This window comes from Cibotium barometz, chromosome 63 (assembly GCF_041138505.1).
Source record: "Cibotium barometz isolate CiBa-2024 chromosome 63, ASM4113850v1, whole genome shotgun sequence".
Taxonomy (NCBI): domain Eukaryota; kingdom Viridiplantae; phylum Streptophyta; class Polypodiopsida; order Cyatheales; family Cibotiaceae; genus Cibotium; species Cibotium barometz.
The window spans coordinates 232,418-251,513 of record NC_141108.1 but is presented as its reverse complement, the minus strand read 5'-3'; the positions used below and the strand labels follow the sequence as shown (position 1 = coordinate 251,513).

The 19,096-nt window shown below is 46.7% G+C and overlaps 2 protein-coding genes and 1 non-coding gene across 12 annotated transcripts in view; 2 read left to right on the top strand and 1 right to left on the bottom strand.

Moving 5' to 3' along the window:
- Nucleotides 1-18,229, bottom strand: part of LOC147603538 (uncharacterized) — a 44,155-nt gene extending 25,926 nt beyond the window's left edge. For 3 of the 10 annotated variants that reach the window (XR_015265500.1, XR_015265497.1, XM_086795879.1), the window contains exons 1-3: nt 17,814-18,229; nt 16,745-16,847; nt 16,544-16,656 (exon numbers count right to left, since the gene is read on the bottom strand). Coding sequence is in view for 3 of the 10 variants with exons in the window: in XM_086795879.1 (XP_086652005.1) it covers nt 16,544-16,656; nt 16,745-16,847; nt 17,814-17,909 (312 nt within the window). In the remaining 7 variants the exon portion in view is untranslated. The remainder of the gene's footprint in view (nt 1-16,543; nt 16,657-16,744; nt 16,848-17,813) is intronic. The other 7 variants (XR_015265494.1, XR_015265496.1, XM_086795877.1 and 4 more) reach the window with 4 other exon arrangements.
- LOC147603540 (uncharacterized) lies at nt 9,141-9,799 on the top strand. The gene has a single exon (XM_086796479.1). It carries the CDS (start codon nt 9,143-9,145, stop codon nt 9,653-9,655), a length of 513 nt encoding a protein of 170 aa, XP_086652605.1. The 5' UTR covers nt 9,141-9,142; the 3' UTR covers nt 9,656-9,799.
- On the top strand, nt 15,884-15,981 carry LOC147603539 (U6 spliceosomal RNA). Its single transcript, XR_015265602.1, has one exon. It is a non-coding gene; the product is annotated as a U6 spliceosomal RNA (small nuclear RNA).
- Nucleotides 18,230-19,096: the final 867 nt, after the last annotated feature.

Sequence of the window (19,096 nt, the reverse complement as noted above, 5' to 3'; positions counted from 1 at the left end):
GAGAGTGCCACCAGGCGCATTTTCAGGAGCCCCGGACGAAGGGGTGGCTATTTGACACATTAGTCACACCGGCATTGATGTATGGAGCAGCGGTATGGACGCCAGGCCTTGCTACCCATTGGTGGACACAAATAGAGAGACCACAGGCCCTCATGATGGCACGCATGATACGCAACAAACCGTCAGTACCTCATGACATTATCCGAGCAGAGTTTGCTGCGCCTCCTATGATGGTAGAGGCCATATTTCAGACTATATGCCTGCTAGACAGATTCAGAGAGATGCCACAGGACAGATTGTCATACAGAGCTTTTGAGGCATCTAGACAGCTGGCTAAGGCAGGAGACAGAGAATCATGGTATGCACAGGTCACACATTGGTTCTCACAGCATGGCCTAGACATGGATCATCTACCACCATTCCAGTATGACAGGGATGCACCACATATCCGTCTCTCTCATAGTGAGAGGAACGGAGAATTGAGACAGGATCTATGGCAGCTCTATACACGAGAGACATGGATATCGCCTACACAGCCTCTTCCACCGAAGATGCTATACTACAGAGATCACTTCATGAATATCACTGATGATGGATTTATAGAGAGGCCTAGATACATGGAGGGCTTTTTACCACACGGCTCCCGAGTGGCTATTGGTCAGCTCAGAGTTTCATCACACCGATTGGAGATTGAGACTGGCAGAGCAGCACGGATCCCCCGAGAGGAGAGGGTATGCAGATTGTGCAGAGAGGAGGTGGAGAGTGAGGAGCATTATGTATGCAGATGCAGAGCATATACAGCCATTAGAGAGAGATATCCCATTTTATTCAGAGAGCCACATTCCCTACGCCACATCTTTGAGGCAACAGACCAGCGCATACTGGGGAGATACATTCTAGACATACAGCGCCACAGAGAGACATTATTACAGGCTCAGACAGCTCCAGAGGGGGGGCGACAGACACAGATTACTACATTTTTTCAGAGATCCATCCCCCTCCCAGCCCCTACACGGCAAGGAATTACTCTCCAGAGAGCAGAGACACTTAGAGCCCGCAGGAGACAGAGGACACCTGGCTTTCGGACACCACGCCTATACCAGAGAGAGATGACAGAGATTAGAGCTCAGTTTCACAGAGAGGGTGCGGAGCGACTGGCTCGCTTCAGAGCACACCCAGGCATGTTCTTCAGGGAGCTGTGGACACCCCCTTCACTGATGTATACCATTTTATACCCCCAGTATGGTAAAGGATGGAGCTAGCTAGGTTGCATATCATGATTGTATACTCCATGCATATAGCTTTGCATTCTCCTAGTAGTAGAGCTCCATCCCCTGCACACCCAGATTCAGCTTTTTTTTTGTTCAGTACTTTTTCATTTTGTTGGGATGACAGAGGATACCCCATACAGGTACTCCGATTTGTCTCATAGGCCGAGTTCGGTCTTTTGGAAGACGTTAATAAAATCTCTCTCTCTCTCTCTCTCTCTCTCTCTCTCTCTCTCTCTCTCTCTCTCTCTCTAGACTCTTGAGGTGGACAAAGAGGCAATCAAAGAAGAGATCACCAAAACCCTCACCCACACAATCGAGGGGAAAATGGAGGCGGCCCGCAAAGGATGGGTAGAAGTGATGAAGAAGAACATCAAAAAGGAGATGCAAGAAGATGTACAAGTGATGAAGAAGAACATCAAGAAGGAGGTACAAGAAGATGTACACATGCTGCAGTCTACTCTTGATGAAGAGAAGATGCAACGGATCCGGCGCCTCAACATCCGAGTCACAGGGATACCAGAGAGCACTACCTCCACGCCCGAGATTGACGGGCGGAACCTATGTACCAAGCTAGGACTAAAGGAGGATGAGCCGCTCCCATTCACTAGAGTATGGAGGACAACCCCAAAGGACTCCACCACAGGCAAGGCCTTAGCGCTACAGTTCCCGGACGAGGAGAGTAGGATGAGCTTTATGAGAAGAAGGGCTATCTTGAGGAGCTTGCCAGGGGACCCCATCTACTTCAATGATGACCTCACATGGATGCAACTGGAGCACAGAAGATTATGCATGCCGAAGATCAAGGCGGCACGCAAAGAAGGAAAGAAGGCACATTATAGGGATGGTCACATCTACATTGATGGGAAGAGGGTCGAATAGCGCCATTTGGCCTATGAGACACGGAGGAAACAACATGAAGACAAAGAGATACACATAGCAATCTGGAACTGTAATGGAGTCCTATGGACACATCTAGGGAGACTTGAGGAGGTGGAGGGCCGCGATATCATCTTGATGACAGAGACACATGAGAGCCCGGAGAGGGGCTTACCACGGGTTGAGGGTTATCAGTGGGAGTCAGCTCACCGACAGGGGATGAGACACGCCACCTCCCGAGGTTCATGAGGTATTGCAGTGCTTTTCAGGCATGGGTTACATGAGCATGTTCGAGTCGTAGCACGGGACTCGGAGGCGAGATACATGTGGATTAGCTTACGCCTCTCGGAGACCAGATGGATTTATATCGCCCTTTGCTACTTTCCTCCAAAGGGGTCGCGGTTTGCCACCACCGAGGAGCCGGGTGGAGGAGAGGCTAGTGAGTCTCCATACTCTGTCTTATCTGAGGAGATCTTACACTATTCGACACTGGGAGAAGTCTTCTTGATGGGGGACTTCAATGCACGGACTCAGAGCAGACAGTGCGAGATCTATGACTTTGAGGATCCCCTGAGACTAGAGCCGCTAGCTACAGAGGATACAGGGACCACTCGGATCTCCGCTGATGGAGGAGCTGACAGCACTGGATATGGGCAACATTTGCTAGAGCTTGGGGCCCGACACCATCTCGTTATTTATAATGGGATGACTCAGTGGCCAGATTCAGGTGGGTTGACTTGCTTTCCAGTGGGAGGCGGCAGTAGTACAGTGGATTATGTGATGGGATCCCAAGAGGCAGCAGATATGGTGTCTCACTTCACCGTACCACCATGCCCCATTGGGGCGGATCATACATACCTATCCCTCACTTTCAGGAGCTTATTGGAGACCCACCCACCCATCATACAGCCACCACGCACTATTTTTCACTTCACTCAGGACCTAGCCGAGGTGTACGACTATCATGTTCATGATCAGCTATTTGCCTTAGATCCATCGGCACCCATGGCCATGCTCACCTCCCAGCTCTCACATGTACTGCACTCCGTAGCCGCAGGGAGTTTCCCATACCACATACAGACAGGACGGCCACCTACATATGGGAGCATGCCCCAGAACCGATGGTATGATGATGAGTGCAGAAACCTTTACCGCAGTCTCCGAGTGCAGAGGGCTCGCAAGGAGATCACCCGGAGGCAGGCAGGCAGGAGGATGCATACTCTCACCCGCCGTAAGCGGCGAGCTTATGAGGAGGCTCAGTACTGGGACACATATCACATGCTCATGAGCAGAGATGCTGCTCCTGCTTGGAGGAGACTCAGAGAGCCCCGTCCTCCCACACCTATTGCCGATCCTCAGACCTGGCAGACATATGCAGAGAGACTTTATGATGTGCCTCCACAGCCCCCTATACCACAGCCCACAGAACCATGCTCCCTATACCACAGCCCCCTATACCACAGCCCCCTATACCACAGTCTCCACCTTCTTCACCCCACCTATGGTTAGGAGGGCCATATGCCGACTCCAACATGGACGGGCGACAGATCATACAGGATTACAGGGAGAGCATCTCATCTATGCTATTGATACATTGGCACCATTTCTTGCTCATCTCTTCAACAGAGCTCTGTCAGAGGGGTTTCCGGCTGAGTGGACGATGCACACTATTGTGCCGATCCATAAAGCAGGAGATGTACTAGACCCCGGGAACTACAGGACCATCATGATTGGCCATATATTGGCCAAACTATACGGGGCAGTTTTGGAGGCAGAGCTGAGCACTCATGCAGAGGTTGGGGGATTGAGAGCAGCAGGCAAGGCAGGCTTCCGTCGAGCCTTCTCGACCATCGACCACATTTTTACATTGAGGTGCCTGATTGATCAGGCCAAGGCACGGAGGCAACGGCTCTATTGTTGCTTTGTGGATTTCTGCAAGGCATTTGATACTGTGCCCAGAGAGCGCCTCTTTCGGCGACTACAGACACTAGGCATACCTTCAGACATGATGTGGGGCATATACAGGCTATATGAGCAGGTCTTTGGGAGAGTCCGATGCCCAGGAGGCTTGTCCGACACAGTTGCTAGCACCATTGGTATGAAGCAAGGGTGCCTGCTCTCCCCCACGCTCTTTGGGCTCTATATTGATGAGGTGGTCGATTACATCACACAAGGAGGAGGCTCTGGGGTTGAGCTATCAGGTATTACTGTCCATGTTATGCTTTATGCTGATGACATCGTCTTGATATTCGACACGCAGGTTGGGCTTCAAAGACACCTTGTGGCTCTTGATGACTTCTGCGCACAGCAGGGGCTCACAGTGAACCTTGGGAAAACCAAGGTTATGATCTTCCACACTTCACCCGCAGTCAGGAGCCACACTACTCTCACATTAGCAAGAGGGCGGGTCGAGGTGGTGAGCTCTTATGTTTACCTTGGCATCACATTCACTAGCTCAGCTGGACGCTTCTCCATGGCTCAGGCAGTCCGAGACAGAGTGACCCGGGGGTATGCAGCTCTTGCTGGCCTTGAGCGTCAGTGTCATCAAGCACATTTTCAGGAACCCCGCACGAAGGGGTGGCTCTTTGATACATTAGTGACACCAGCCTTGATGTATGCAGCAGCGGTTTGGGCACCAGGGCTTGCAACCTCCACATGGGTACAGCTGGAGAGACCACAGATCTTGATGCTCTCGAGAATGATACGCAGCAAACCATCCGTCCCGCACGATATTGTTCGAGCTGAGTTTGCTGCACCACCTATGGCACTGGAGGCATTGTTCCAGACGATCTCCTTTATATACAGGATGAGGGAGATGCCCATGGAGAGATTATCCCGCCGAGCTTTTGAGGCATCCAGACAGCTGGCCGAGGCTAGACACACTAGATCTTGGTATGCACAGATGCTACAGTGGTTCTCACATCATGGTATAGACATTGAGCGGTTGCCACCTTTTCAGTATGATCAGTCTGCTCCACGGGGTTACCTCTCTCTCAATGAGAGGAACAGAGTGATGAGACAGGACATATGGCAGCACTACATACAGGAGACATGGACAGCACCACAGAGCCCACTACCACCAAAGATGCTGTATTACAGAGACCACTTTATGAGCATCTCAGGGGATGGGTTTATACATCGACCGCGGTACATGGATGTATACATGCCACACAGCTCTCGCGTTGCTATTGGACAGCTACGAGTCTCATCACATCAGCTAGAGATAGAGGCTGGGAGAGCGGCACGGGTTCCTAGAGCTGAGCGGATATGCAGATTGTGCCACGAGGAGGTGGAGACTGAGGATCACTTTGTATGTAGATGTAGAGCCCACCAGGGGGTCAGAGATAGATATGCAGGATTGTTTGAGGAGCACTCTTCACTACATCAGTTGATGGAGGCCTCGGACCAGCGACAGCTTGGCAGACTACTACTAGAGCTTCATAGTTCTCGAGAGAGACTCCTCCAGCCGCTCCCACTAGGGGTGGGAGACAGTCCCAGCTCACAGATTTCTTCCAGAGAGCTATGCCAGTGCCAGCTAACGTACCACGTGGGGTGACCGCACAAAGAGCAGAGGAATTGAGAGCCAGGAGGAGACCTAGACAGACTGGACATAGAGCACCCCGACTCCGTCACCGAGAGATAGCAGCTATCCGAATGAGACACCAAATGCAGACATAGGAGAGGCTAGCTCGCTTTCATTCAGACTCAGGGTACATGTTCATGCCATTCACAGCCTCAGCATCGGCGATGTATGGTATCTCATATCCCTCTTATGGCACTGGATGGAGTTAGACATAGTAGCATGCTTGTACTACCCCTTCAGCATATAGAGATGCATCTTGCCTTAGCACTCCATCCACATCCCCACCCCCCTTATATTGTTTGTATATGGGCTCCACGATCCATGATGATTCACAGTTGTATCCAGACACATGCACACTTTTTCTTTTGTTTCTTTTCTTCCGATGACCGGAAGAACATAGTTGTATTATTTTGTCTCATAGGCCGACTTTGGCCTCTCATAGACGTTAATATATCTTTCTTTCTTTCTTTCTTTCTCTCTCTCTCTCTCATTCCTCAAGGCTCAAGAGTCGAGCCATCTTCAACCATGGCATCCTCCTCACGTGCCGAGGCTTCCCGTAGAAGGACAACGGGATGGACATGGTGGGAGGAGGTTAACTACACCCCATCCGCTCATGGAGGCGGTTCTCGGCCATGGGTATGCAAGCTTTGCCCGTACCGGCGAACGGGTGGCGCCGACAAAGTGCGAGCCCACCTCTTGCATGAGAGTGGACATGAGGTGAGGTTTTGCCCGAATGTCACGCCCGAGAAGAGACGGGAACTTCTTGACAAGCTTAGCGTCTACGAGGCGGTCGAAGCGACAAGAAGGACACCACGAGTGTCTGTGGATCCCGCGACGATGGGGAGAGGAACTCAAGCCTCTACAATGGAGTCATGTGGTGAATCGGGATCATGCACACCATCACCTTCACCATCAAGTCGGAATGTTACTCCATCCACGACGCCGCCACACTCCATCTCCATGGCCTCTCAACCATTACGTGGCCCATGACAACAATCTACACTTGGGGAGATTTGTTGGAACCCCAAGTTGAAGGAGGAGGTGGATATGGCGGTGGCCCGCTTCTTCTTCCACAACCACATTGCCTTTCAAGCGGAAAGGTAAGTGCAATCGATCCTTGCCAATTCATCATTCATGTTTTCATCATCCTAGTCCCCTTCTCATTAGTAAATTACTTTCTTGAATAGGTCGGAATACTTCAAGGTCATGGTTAAGAAGATTGGGGAGTATGGCTCAACCTATACGCCCCCCTCATCCGAGAGCTTGTGCACTACATTGCTCGAGAAGGAGAAGCGCATTGTAGAGCAAGCGGCCGACAACACAAAGCGGCAATGGGAGAGGAACGGAGTCTCCCTCATTGTGGATGGATGAAGTGACACCCGCAAGAGGAGTATTCACGGCATGGTTGCATATTCCTGCGGAGAGATGTACTTCATCCCATCTCATGATGCATCCTGCACTAGGAAGAGCGCGGATGTGCTTGCAGCGGAGTGGGCTACCACCATGGAGATCAAGGTATGTATGGACATGTCACGGTGTCCTTTTGTATGGCTCATTGCCTAAACAACCCCCTCAAGGACATCGGGGCATTACCATGGATCAGCCCGCTCATTGAGGAGGCCAACACCATGGTCTCCTTTGTCCTCAACCACCAAAGACTTCGGCATGAGTTCAACAAGAGGTCCTGTCTCTCTCTCCTCAAATATTCCGACACCCGGTTTGCCTACAACTTTCTCATGTTGGGCCGGTTGAAGGATTGTAGCGGTGCTTTGAGGGGGCTTTTCCTTAGCGACGAGTTTGTCGCCATGCAAGAGTCCCATACAAACACTGGCCAACAGTGTAGGCTACGGGCGGATGACGCCTCTTGGTGGGAGCGTGTGAAGACCACAGATGCTATGGTGAGGCCCATAGTCCACCTATTGAGGATTGTAGACGCTATGCAACCATGCATAGGCAAGGTCTCCGAGGCCATGGATCGCATGATAGAGAAGTTGAAAGACTTCGTGCCTGACGAAGACAGATACAAGGAGATCCATGCCTTGTGTCTAGGAAGGTGGAATTCCTACTACTCTCCATTGCATGCAGCAGCTTATGTGGTGGACCCAGAATTCCAAGGCAACAAGCAAGAGAGCGACCGGGAGGTGAGCGCTAGATGGAGGATCATCTTGGATCGTCTTGTGCCTGATGCATCGGTTAGGCGCAAGATCAGGGACCAGCTTTCGATGTACAGGTCATTTCATGGCTCCTATGGCTGTCATGATGCACAGGTTGACCGCTCCAAAGTTGGTGCTGCTCTATGGTGGGAGGACTTTGGTTCAGATTGACCGGAGCTGCAGCAGCTTGCCATCCGCATACTTAGCCAGGCCGTCAGCTCCTCTTGCTTGGAGCAACTTTGGAGTACCTACAGCCACATTGCCTCTAGGAAGAGGAACCGACTCGGGGTAGAGCGTGCCAATGACCTTGTCTTCGTCAACGCGAACTTGTGAATGCTTTGCAAGAGCGTGACCAAGAAGGCAGATTCCTTCACCGAGTGGGAGATGAGTCAACAAGAAGAGCAACAAGAGGATGAGGTGCACGAGCAGCATGCCAATGAGGATGAGCTTGATGCTTCTTTGGCACAAGCTACCCATGACCATGAGGGCAATTTCATGCCAGAAATTGGGGCTTTTGCCTATAGATACTCCCAATTGCTGTGTTTTTGCATTATGAATGCTCTGTGAGGGTAAAAACAACAACATTTGTTGTTTTTAGGCAAGAATTCGCTCGCTGAATTTTCTGCACAAAAAAATTCAGAATTTGTTATTCTTGCCGAAACTTGCATATTTTGGCCCAATTTGCTCTTGTGACCCTTTGGAGCCATTGTGCACATTGTAGTGAGGCTACATTCCCGTTTTGGTGCAGTTTGCCCAAAATTTCAGCACTTTAGCCCTCTCGTTTGTGCAACCATGGCATCATCTTCCTCTGACGTAAAGAATCTCTTTGAGATCAAGCGCTTTGAGGGAACAGGTTTTGATCTTTGGAAGGATAGGATTCAAGGAATCCTCTTTCTCAAAGATTGTGACAGGGCACTTGAAGCAGAGAAGCTAGAAGATATGACAGATGCAGCGTGGCTTACATTGAACAGGAAGGCCATTACCTACATTAAAATGGCCGTCTCTGATGAGATTTTGGTAGACCTCAAGCCTCAAGGGTCTTGTGAATGCGTTTGAGCTGTGGGAGAAAATGAAGGCAACGTATGAGAATACAACGCCAGTTAATCAGGTGCATTTGATGCAAAAACTTGTTGGCATGCAGTTAGATGAGTCCCAAGAGCGCTGCAGAGCACTTGTCGTTGTTTACAAGTACTCTATCTCAGTTACAGGACTCAGGTTTGCCCCCTTTTGATGATAAGCTCAAAGCTATCTTCTTGCTGATGACTCTACCTGATTCTTGGGAGACATTGGTGGTCTCATTGTCAAACAATCCCAATTTGACCTTTGATGGTGTTAGGGGTTCTATATTGAACGAAGAAATCAAGAGGAAAGCAAGTGGAGAGGATGGCAATTCAGCCAACATGGTTAGAGGCAGGACAGAGAAGAAGACTGCTTATGCACAGAGGAGTAAGAGTAAGAGTAAAGAAAGGGGAAATGCCAACAAAGGCAAGGGTGATGTGACATGCTATCAATGTGGCAGGAAAGGTCACAAGAAACCCGAATGCAGGTACTACAAAGCAGAGTTGGAAAGGAAGAAGAGCGGTGGAGACAAAAAGAAAGAGAAGAAGGAAGTCAAGACAGACACACAGGACAGCTCAAAGGACAAAGAGAAGGCCAATGTGGCTTCTAGTGTTGTTATTGAGGAGCTGTCAGATGTAGAGGACATCCTATGTGCCACTTTGTCAGCCGACGATGCTCATGAGTTTGATGCCTCTCTCAATGTTCATGCATAGGACATGCAGATCACCAAGAGTGATCTCATTGATGCTTTGTTGACTGTTAATGATGTATTGTCCCAGACTTGGATAGTCGATTCCGGTGCTTCATTTCATGTGACTCCTATTAAGGAGTGTTTTTCTACTTTTGCTGCCGGCAGCCATGGCCATGTATACCTTGGAAACAATCATGCATGTTCCATTGAGGGTATTGGCACCGTGCATCTTTCTATAGATGGCACGAATGAGTTTGTCTTGCATGATGTTAGATATGTGCCGGGAATCAAGAAAAGTCTGCTTTCTGTTGGCCACATGGATATGCATGGTTACAGCATTTTGTTTGAGAAAGGATCATGGAAGATGACCAAAGGCTCAAGGCTGATTGTGAAAGGTACAAGAAAGGGACACTTTACTGCTTGCATGGAAAGGCCTTGTTGGGCAAATTTATTGCTTTGGCTGAAATTAACTCACATATGGAGTTGTGGCATAAGAGGCTTGGCCATATGAGCCAAAAAGGCCTTACTAAGCTTTGTAATTTGAATAAGCTTGATGCTAAAGGCACAAAGCTTGACTTTTGTAATGAATGTCAATATGGTAAGCAAGTGAAGAGTTCTTATTACTCCGGTGTCTCTCGCAAATCTAATGTGCTTGATCTTGTACATTCTGATGATTGTAGCATGCCTACCAAATCTATGGGGGGTGCACACTACTTTGTTTCTTTTGTTGATGATCATTCTAGAAAAATTTGGGTTCATTTGCTCAGATCTAAGGATGAAGCCTTTGCTGCGTTTAAGAAGTTTCATGCATTTGTGACCACCCAAACAGGTAAAAAGCTGAAATGCTTGCGTACGGATAATGGGGGGGAGTTCACAAGTGCTGAATTTAAGAAGTTTTGTGAAAATTTGGGCATTAAGAGGGAGCTTACTGTTCCATACAGCCCCTCTTCTAATGGTGTGGCTGAAAGATATAATAGGACTCTATGTGAGAGGGTGAGATGCATGCTGTCCACAGCTAATCTCCCTCATGGATTTTGGGGAGAAGCTCTAAAAACTGCAGTGCATATATGTAATCGATCCCCTCACATGTCTTTGAAAGGTGACATCCTTGAGGAGGTTTGGTCTGGCAAACCTGCTTCATATGATCACTTACGCATCTTTGGTTGCGAAGCGTTTGTGCATATAAGACCTGAGTTGAGGAGTAAGTTGGATGCAAAGTCCATTAAAGGCCTCTTCATGGGATATGGTGAAGAAGGTGAAATGGGCTACAGGATTTGGTTACCTCAGCTCAAAAAGGTTGTGCGCAGCCGGGATGTTGTTTTTAATGAGGCAAGGCTGCTTAAAAACAATTGTGCCTCTAATGGTGACCATAAAAAGGTCAAATTTCAGCATTTACAGCCACCTATTAGGCCTATTTTAGACCCTCAGGATGCACCACATATGACTGAAAATGTTGATGAACCAGTGGTGTTTGAGCCAGATGATGTTGGACAGCAAAATGAGGCTCCTGAAGGGCATGTGCAGCCACATAACAATGCTGAAAAAAGGGCTGAAAATGATGTACAGCAGCCCATTGTTGATGATATTGATGTACCACCTGATGTAGACCCATTTCCAGATAATGTGGATCATTGGGTGAGGCGGTCTATTAATCCAAGGCGGAATGTGAGTAGATATGATCCCTCTTTGCATTATATTATGTTGACTAATGAGGGGGAGCCTCTCACTTATAAAGAGGCAAAAACATGTGAGCACAGTAAGAAGTGGGAGCTTGCTATGCAGGAAGAGATCAAAGCTTTGCATGCGAATGATACTTGGGACTTGGTGGAATTGCCCAAGGAAAGGAAAGCCATTCCTAACAAATGGGTGTATAAAATCAAGACAGTTGATGCAAAACCCAAGTATAAAGCAAGGCTGGTTGCAAAGGGATATGCTCAAACGAAGGGCATAGACTTACAGGAAGTGTTCTCTCCTGTAGTGAAGATGACCACTTTGCGTGTATTGTTTGCCATAGCGGCTGCCCTTGATTTGGAATTAGACCAAATGGATGTGCATACAGCTTTCTTGCATGGCAATGTTGATGAGGAACTTTACATGAAGCAGCTCGAGGGCTTTGTTATTCCTGGAAAGGAACATTTGGTATGTAGGATTAAAAGAAGCTTGTATGGGCTGAAACAAGCCTCTAGACAATGGTACAAAAAGTTTGATGCTTTCATGCTCAAACATGGGTACAAAAGGAGCCATGCAGATCATTGTTTGTACACAAAATTTGATGAGGATGGCAGCCCTATCATTCTTGTGCTCTATGTAGATGATATGTTGATTGCTGGGAAGAAAAGAAGCACTGTTGATGCTCTTAAACAGCAGCTGAAATCTGCGTTTTCCATGAAAGACCTTGGGGCAGCTCGACATGTTCTTGGAGTAAGGATTAGAAGGCAAAGGGACCAGCGCATATTGTATTTGTCTCAAGAAAAATACATTGAAAAGGTGCTGGACAGGTTTAACATGGCTGATGCAAAGCCTCTTGGTGTGCCATTACAGCCATATGTTAAGCTCTCCAAGGATGATTGCCCCAAATCTGATCAGGCAACCAATGATATGCAAGGTGTTCCTTATGCATCAGCTTGTGGTTCACTTATGTATGCTATGGTTGCTACTAGGCCTGACATAGCCCATGCAGTGGGAGTTGTGAGCCGGTTTATGGCTAATCCAGGCAAATTGCATTGGGATGCAGTAAAGTCCATTATGAGGTATTTAAAAGGGGCTAAAAACAAATGCCTTTGTTATGGTAAGGGTCCTTTGGAATTGAAGGGATTTTGTGACTCTGACATGGCTGGTGATGTGGATACACGCAAATCCACAAGTGGTTATGTATATACTCTTGCAGGAGGTGCTGTCTCATGGTGCTCTAGACTACAAAAAATAGTTGCACTGTCTACTACAGAGGCTGAATATATTTCAGCCACTGAGGCTTCCACAGAAGCCATATGGTTGGCACGTTTATGCAGTGAGTTTGGTTTGCCTGACAAGGCACCTATGCTTGGTTGTGATAGCCAGAGTGCCATATGTCTGGCAAAGAATGCCATGTTCCATGCGCGCACAAAGCATATTGACGTGCGGTATCACTTCATTAGAGAAGTGCTTGAGGATGGCCTTATCACAGTTGTTAAGGTACATACGTCACAAAACCCTGCAGATGCTCTCACTAAGTGCTTACCCAAAGCACATCATCAGCTATGCATACAGATGGTGGGAGTGACTTAGCTTAAAGGCGCCATTTATGCCTTTAAGTGGGAGGTTGTTGGGTTACAGGCCTAAATGACCCCCTCTATGTACTCTTGTATATCTTTGTACATGGCCTTTTTTTTAAGGCTTAGGATTTTTTTTTAAAATTCCTTGGCCAAGTTCACATTGAACTTGGACCAAAGACTTTTTTTTTTTTTTAAGGTCTCAAGACCTTACTTTTAATAAAAGGGAACACAAGGGCAAAATTCTCTAATGATTTTCCCCCAAAATCATACGATCTCTCTCTCTCTCTGTTTTTCGAACCTCCATGCCTCTCTCTCTCTGTGTGCTCACGCCTCTTTGCTGCAACCCCCAGACCACACTATTGGACCTTGTGCATCACCTGCTACCTTCCCTGCTCCTTTTCAACCCTGTGTAGTGTTCTCTTGTCCTACGTGCTCTCTTGAAGATTGTTTCTACCATGTGTGGGTGGAAAAATAGAGAGCAGATAGAAGGGAACATGGCACTTCAGAGGGTAGTGTCAAGCACAACATACCCTGTGCAGTGTTCTCTTGTCCTACGTGCTCTCTTGAAGATTGTTTCTACCATGTGTGGGTGGAACAATAGAGAGCAGATGGAAGGCAACATGGACACTTAAGAGGGTAGTGTGAGTGTAACACGCGGAAGCTCTGGGGGTCTTCTTTCAGCCCTAAACACTCCTGGAAACATGCTGATGCAAAACGCAGATATGAAGAGAGAGAAGAGAGAGAGAGAGAGAGATGCTGGAAATTCACTATATTCTAATGGTACAAAAAGGTACCTAAATCTGCAGCCCTAGGCTGCCTTTTCATACAAAAGGTGTTAAGACGCCCAAAAGTCTAGTCCTAATATGGACCCTAAAGATCCACCCCATAAAGGAATGAATGAATCAAACTATGAGCACACTTAGCTATGTATAGGGTTCTTGGACACTTGGTATATTGGCCGACTGCTGATCGGCCAGTCAAATATGCATTAAATGCTCTTCAGCGCTGCCCGACTGGATCTCTTCCCTTGTTATGATGCGCATGCAGCCACCCTGTCCTCTGGTTCAGCCAACCACCTCTATGAGCAGACAGCCTTCTTTTCTTCTAACGCGCTGACAGGACAACCTCTTCATGCCCTCCAGGCCTTGCTCCAAGTCCACACTGTCCACTTCTGTATCTTGTGCTCCAAATCCCTAGCTCTAATGGTCTTTTTCTGGTGACCTCTATTGGAGAATCTCTGAGAATGTCCATGGCATATTCATGCACATGACAGTGAGCTGGTGGCCGAAATGCCTATAAACCATGTGGAGCAAAAATGTTTATGGGACACCAGGCTATCTATGCCTGTGAATGATTGTTTTATCTTATTACTTGAGCCCACCTCTCATCCAAGGTGTATGGTTAGCGTACCAACACGAAGTGCAAGTAGCAGACTGAACATGACGCCTAGATGGCACGGGACTTATGTCTATGCCAAGGGTCATGTGGATTGACACCTTGTTGGCAGGTGACTTGTTTTGTCTCGCCCATTTACTTGGAACATGATTATGATATCTGGACAATTGGAACTGATTTGTCTCGCCCATTTACTTGGGACATGATTATGATGTCTCGACTTATGGGACTCTTTTGTCTCGCCCCTTTATTTGGGACATGGATTTTTTCAGCCATATTGGAATCACCATCTTCCCATACGGAGGCCAAGAGGTTCATTGTTCATTTCACCGTGCATGTGGATTCGTATTGGGATTGTGAGAGAGCAATTCAATGAACACTCCACCATACACGTGGATTCGTGTTGGGATTGTGGAGTGAGTGTTTCATTGTTTCCACACCAAGCTCATTGATCAGAGTTGGGATTGTATGTGAGAACATGGAAACTGTTGAGATTGGGAGAAAGGATTCCCAGAACCAGCTTTTCTGTCACCATGGTTTGTGCTCTTGAATGGCACCAGTTTGTGTCCATAGCACATGTTTCTATGCGAGGCACTAGTTTCTTGTGCATGGCACTTGTTTGAGTGTCTTAGCACCTGGTTGGCGATTTTCATTGGCATATGATTATCTCATTGATATTGATTATTGAGACACAGTTGGCTCTTGTGCTTGTGTCTAGCATATCTTCCACGGAATTCTTGCCCACTTGAGGACATGGTTATATCTTGGTATATGGTTTGAAGCTTTAGAGTTGAGGACAACAAGAATGTCTTCGGCATCTCCAAAACTCATGTGTGTGGATGGGTTTTGGATGCCCAAAAGATCACGAATGTACAACCTTTGGGAATGGGGGATTATCCACTACAAAGAACCAAGTGTTCATAGCATGGTCCAGGCACTCGAGACGGTTTCTTGGACACAGAAATGGGCCTTGCAGCTCAAGTGTCAAGTGGAAAGTATGTATATGGCGAACTCCAGGATCTGGGAGAGATCGAGCAGTGAATCAAGTTTCTACGTGGTGCTTACATGTATTTCTCATGTGGTAGAACACAAAGAGATCATCTCCTAAATTTTAGAAAAAGTTGCTAGTTTTAGCAATCTCCGATGGAATTTCTGTTCGCGTCATTACCTCTGGAATTCGACAAAGATCAAGTATTGCCAAAGCACCATTGTGAAATACACTATCATCTAGGATATTTTTAGAGCTGAAGATTGTGGAATTTTTGGCCTTCAGATTTGGAACATGTGGCAAATAAGAGGATAAAAGTGAGACAGAGAACTATAAAATCTGATCTAGGTACATGAGCAAAGAGCTCTCATATCACCCTCGGCGCGAGAAGCTCCTGCGATTATGGGAGATCATGGCCCGGATCCTGAATCACAATAAAGACTCGGTACACCCAATTGGGTCCCAAATACCCTCTGGAGGGGCCCCCACCAAGGATGGTGTATTTGCTTTATTGAATGATGAGAAAAAGACTGACTTTTGGAGATCTTCCCTTGGCTGTAAACCTTCAGCCAATGTAGAGAGAGAGAGAGAGAGAGAGAGAGAGAGAGAGAGAGGAGATCCGAGAATCACAATAAATTGGAACGATACAGAGAAGATTAGCATGGCCCCTGAGCAAGGATGACACGCACAAATCAAGGAAAGAGAGGAGAATCACAATAAAGACACGGTACACCCAATTGGGTCCCAGATACCCTCTGCAATGCAATCCACCAAGGATGGTGTATTTGCTTTATTGAATGAGGAGAAAAAAACTTGACTTTTGGAGATCTTCCCTTGGCTGTAAACCTTCATCCTGAAGATGACTTGGTTCTCGACCTTCAAGTTCACCTTTGTGTTATGCTCCCTTTGGCTGTCCTGGCTCAGCACTTTGTGAATTATGAGTAAAGCCTTGGCTAAGCCATGCTTTTATACAAATCCTAGATGCTGGGTCGGTGGTTTCTAGAAGCTGATCCTCATCTCCTACCACATCCAGAGTGGACGTCAGTGTAGCAACCGAGCCGGTATGACCTTTTACACAAGAATGTGCAACCAGGAATATTGGCAGCATAAGTCAAAGCATTAGCAATCAACACATGTCCAATTCGATAGGTTTGATAGGAAACACAATCCAATGCAGCTCTCTCTTTCTTTTAGCAAACACATGCAATGCACTCTCCACTGCAAAGAAACGAGACAAATAACTAGAGAGAAAGAGCTGAGTAATCAAGTAAAATACTTGAAGTGGTGTGAGATCCAAAGTCAAGAACTTGTCCCCCTGTCCTTTCTGATGAGTGCAGCCACAGAGTAGCATCTTGCCAAGCCACGATGCAGATCTTCTAACAATCTCAGCTGCAGCAGAGAGCCAACGAAAACCATCACCAATCCACTTTGCGAGTAAAATAGCATACAGTACCAAGCTTTCGCTAGAAATACTTACCAAACCATTTTGCCCATTTTATAATGAAGCGGCAGAGAACCGACTGCAATCCAGGCTTTTCCTCCCTGCTCTTCTGTTCCCACTCATCTCCGTCATCCTGAACCTAACAAAAGGCCCATGACAAGAAGCTGACAAGACAATCACCATACAAAAAATGTAAAATTGCAAAAAATCAGTGAGATGCTTAGGCCTCATTGGAATCGAGCTCGGCTGATGTGGCAGTGCAAAAATGCCAATAATTACCAGTTTTCTACCCTGGTTGAGGCCCAATTCTGGCTAGGATTGAAACTGTGCATTACTTAAAGTGGACTACACTGTAACAAAAAATGCACAGAATTTAACTAGTAGAGTCACTAGACTAGCAACAATTTATTCATCATACTCCACTGAAATCTAACAAAAGGTTACACTGAAACATGTTTATGGTACCCTTGCAATTTATCTTATACACAAATCTGCCTAAAAATGTCTCCAATGAGATGGTTCAGCAGTACACTGCCTGCTCGTGTTTTCGGCCCACGAGCACAAGTTCAAATCCCACTACCGGCAAAGGACATTGTCTAGTGAAAAAGACTAATATTCTCACCCGTGGGTACGGCTAGCCACATTAACGCTATGGCCTAGTGGCCTAGCAAGGAAGGAAGCCTACTAATTGCTCATAACTCCTATACAGCATGGACAGATCAAGTGCACGACTCAAGAGACCCTTCTTCTATGGCCTCTCAGGCAGAATGGGAAGCAATTCAAAACAGACAACAAAAAGTGCTTGGCCACTCTATATGGCTGGCCACATTAACGCTATGGCCTAGTGGCCTAGCAAGTAAGGAAGACTGTTTCGCGTACGAGAAGATGCCTACTAATTGTTCATGACTCATATACAGCAGACCAAGTGCACGACTCAAGTGACCCTTCTTCCATGGTCTCTCAGGCAAAATGGGAGGCAATTTAAAACAAACAAAAAGTCCTTGGCCACTCTATATGGATCTTCTGTAATAAACTGAAATCTGGATTCCACTATCATAAACTTAAATCTAGCTTAAAGGTTAAACCTTTTGATTGGTGCACTTACTTTGTTGTTGCTGTTTTGGCTTAGCAGAGGCTCGATCGAAGAATCAAGCTCAGAAGTTTCTCCATATTGCCTCCTCCTGAGGCCGTCTGAGGACATCGTACATATCGGAAACGCACGGAAAACCCTGATGAAATGTTGGAGAAAATGCTGTGAAGTCTACAGAACGCGCTAGAAAACACACAGAAATCTGGCGCAAACACTGAGGAACCTGCCGAAAAACGCAGTGGATCGGCAGATGAGAGGTGGGGGAATGTCACGGTAGACGGTGGCTATGGCGATGCCAGAAAAAGGAAAGGAGGAGGACGAGAAGGGGGAGGCATTGATTTCTTTTGAAATGGAGAAACCACGGCCATTTGATGGAGGCTGTTGGAGTCTGGACCGACGGCCCAATACAAAAGCAAAAACAGGAAGGTGCGCTGAGCCGCATTATTATAATTTCCGATTTTCCAAGCCTTTATTTTAAGTAATAAATTTTGGTACATTTTTTCTGATCTTTAGTATGGATTTATGGCCTTTAGTATACCATAAAAACCTGTTGATTCAATGAACGTGCTTTTGCTATGGTTGGTTGAAAAAAGGGATGTGTGTGGTCTCCATACTTTTTTCAACAAGGACCATGCCACTGGTGCCACATATCGAGCCTATTCTTTTACATCGCTTTAACGCCACGGATGGAGAATCATCACATCCATCAAATCAAACATCTATGTGTAATTTCTATCACATCAATGCCACGGAAAGAGAAGCATCACCACTTATCACAGTCCCTAAGAACTGATCCCCAATTTTGAATGTGTTGATAGAATCCAAACTTCTAAGCTTTCTTCGATTGTCGCCCCTTTGGCTCGATATCCAATGCAAGTCATGTGCTTCTCATCAAAATTTGCACCCAATAATGCCCAAACAAGTTCTTTGCCATATATGTCCACACGTGCTTGCCCTTCACCACCATGATGTTGCCTAATAAGTGTTACAATAAGATGTCATTATGAATGAGAGTATGCATCCCTATTACAATATATTCTATTGCTTGCTTTGTAACAACTATATGCCACTATGGTTCTGCTTAGTCAACTTTGAGGGCCAAATCAAATGAAAATCTCAATGTATGGGGCACAATGTTATTTGCTTGCTTGTTGTTACCAATGTACACAACTCTTGATCTTCTGGGAAGGATTCGCGTCTCCATGAAGACCAAAAACAAGATTGTTTTAGTTCTTTACCTTGTAAACTTTACAATGCCTTGGTAATAGAGAGTAGAATAAAATATAATATATTCCTTT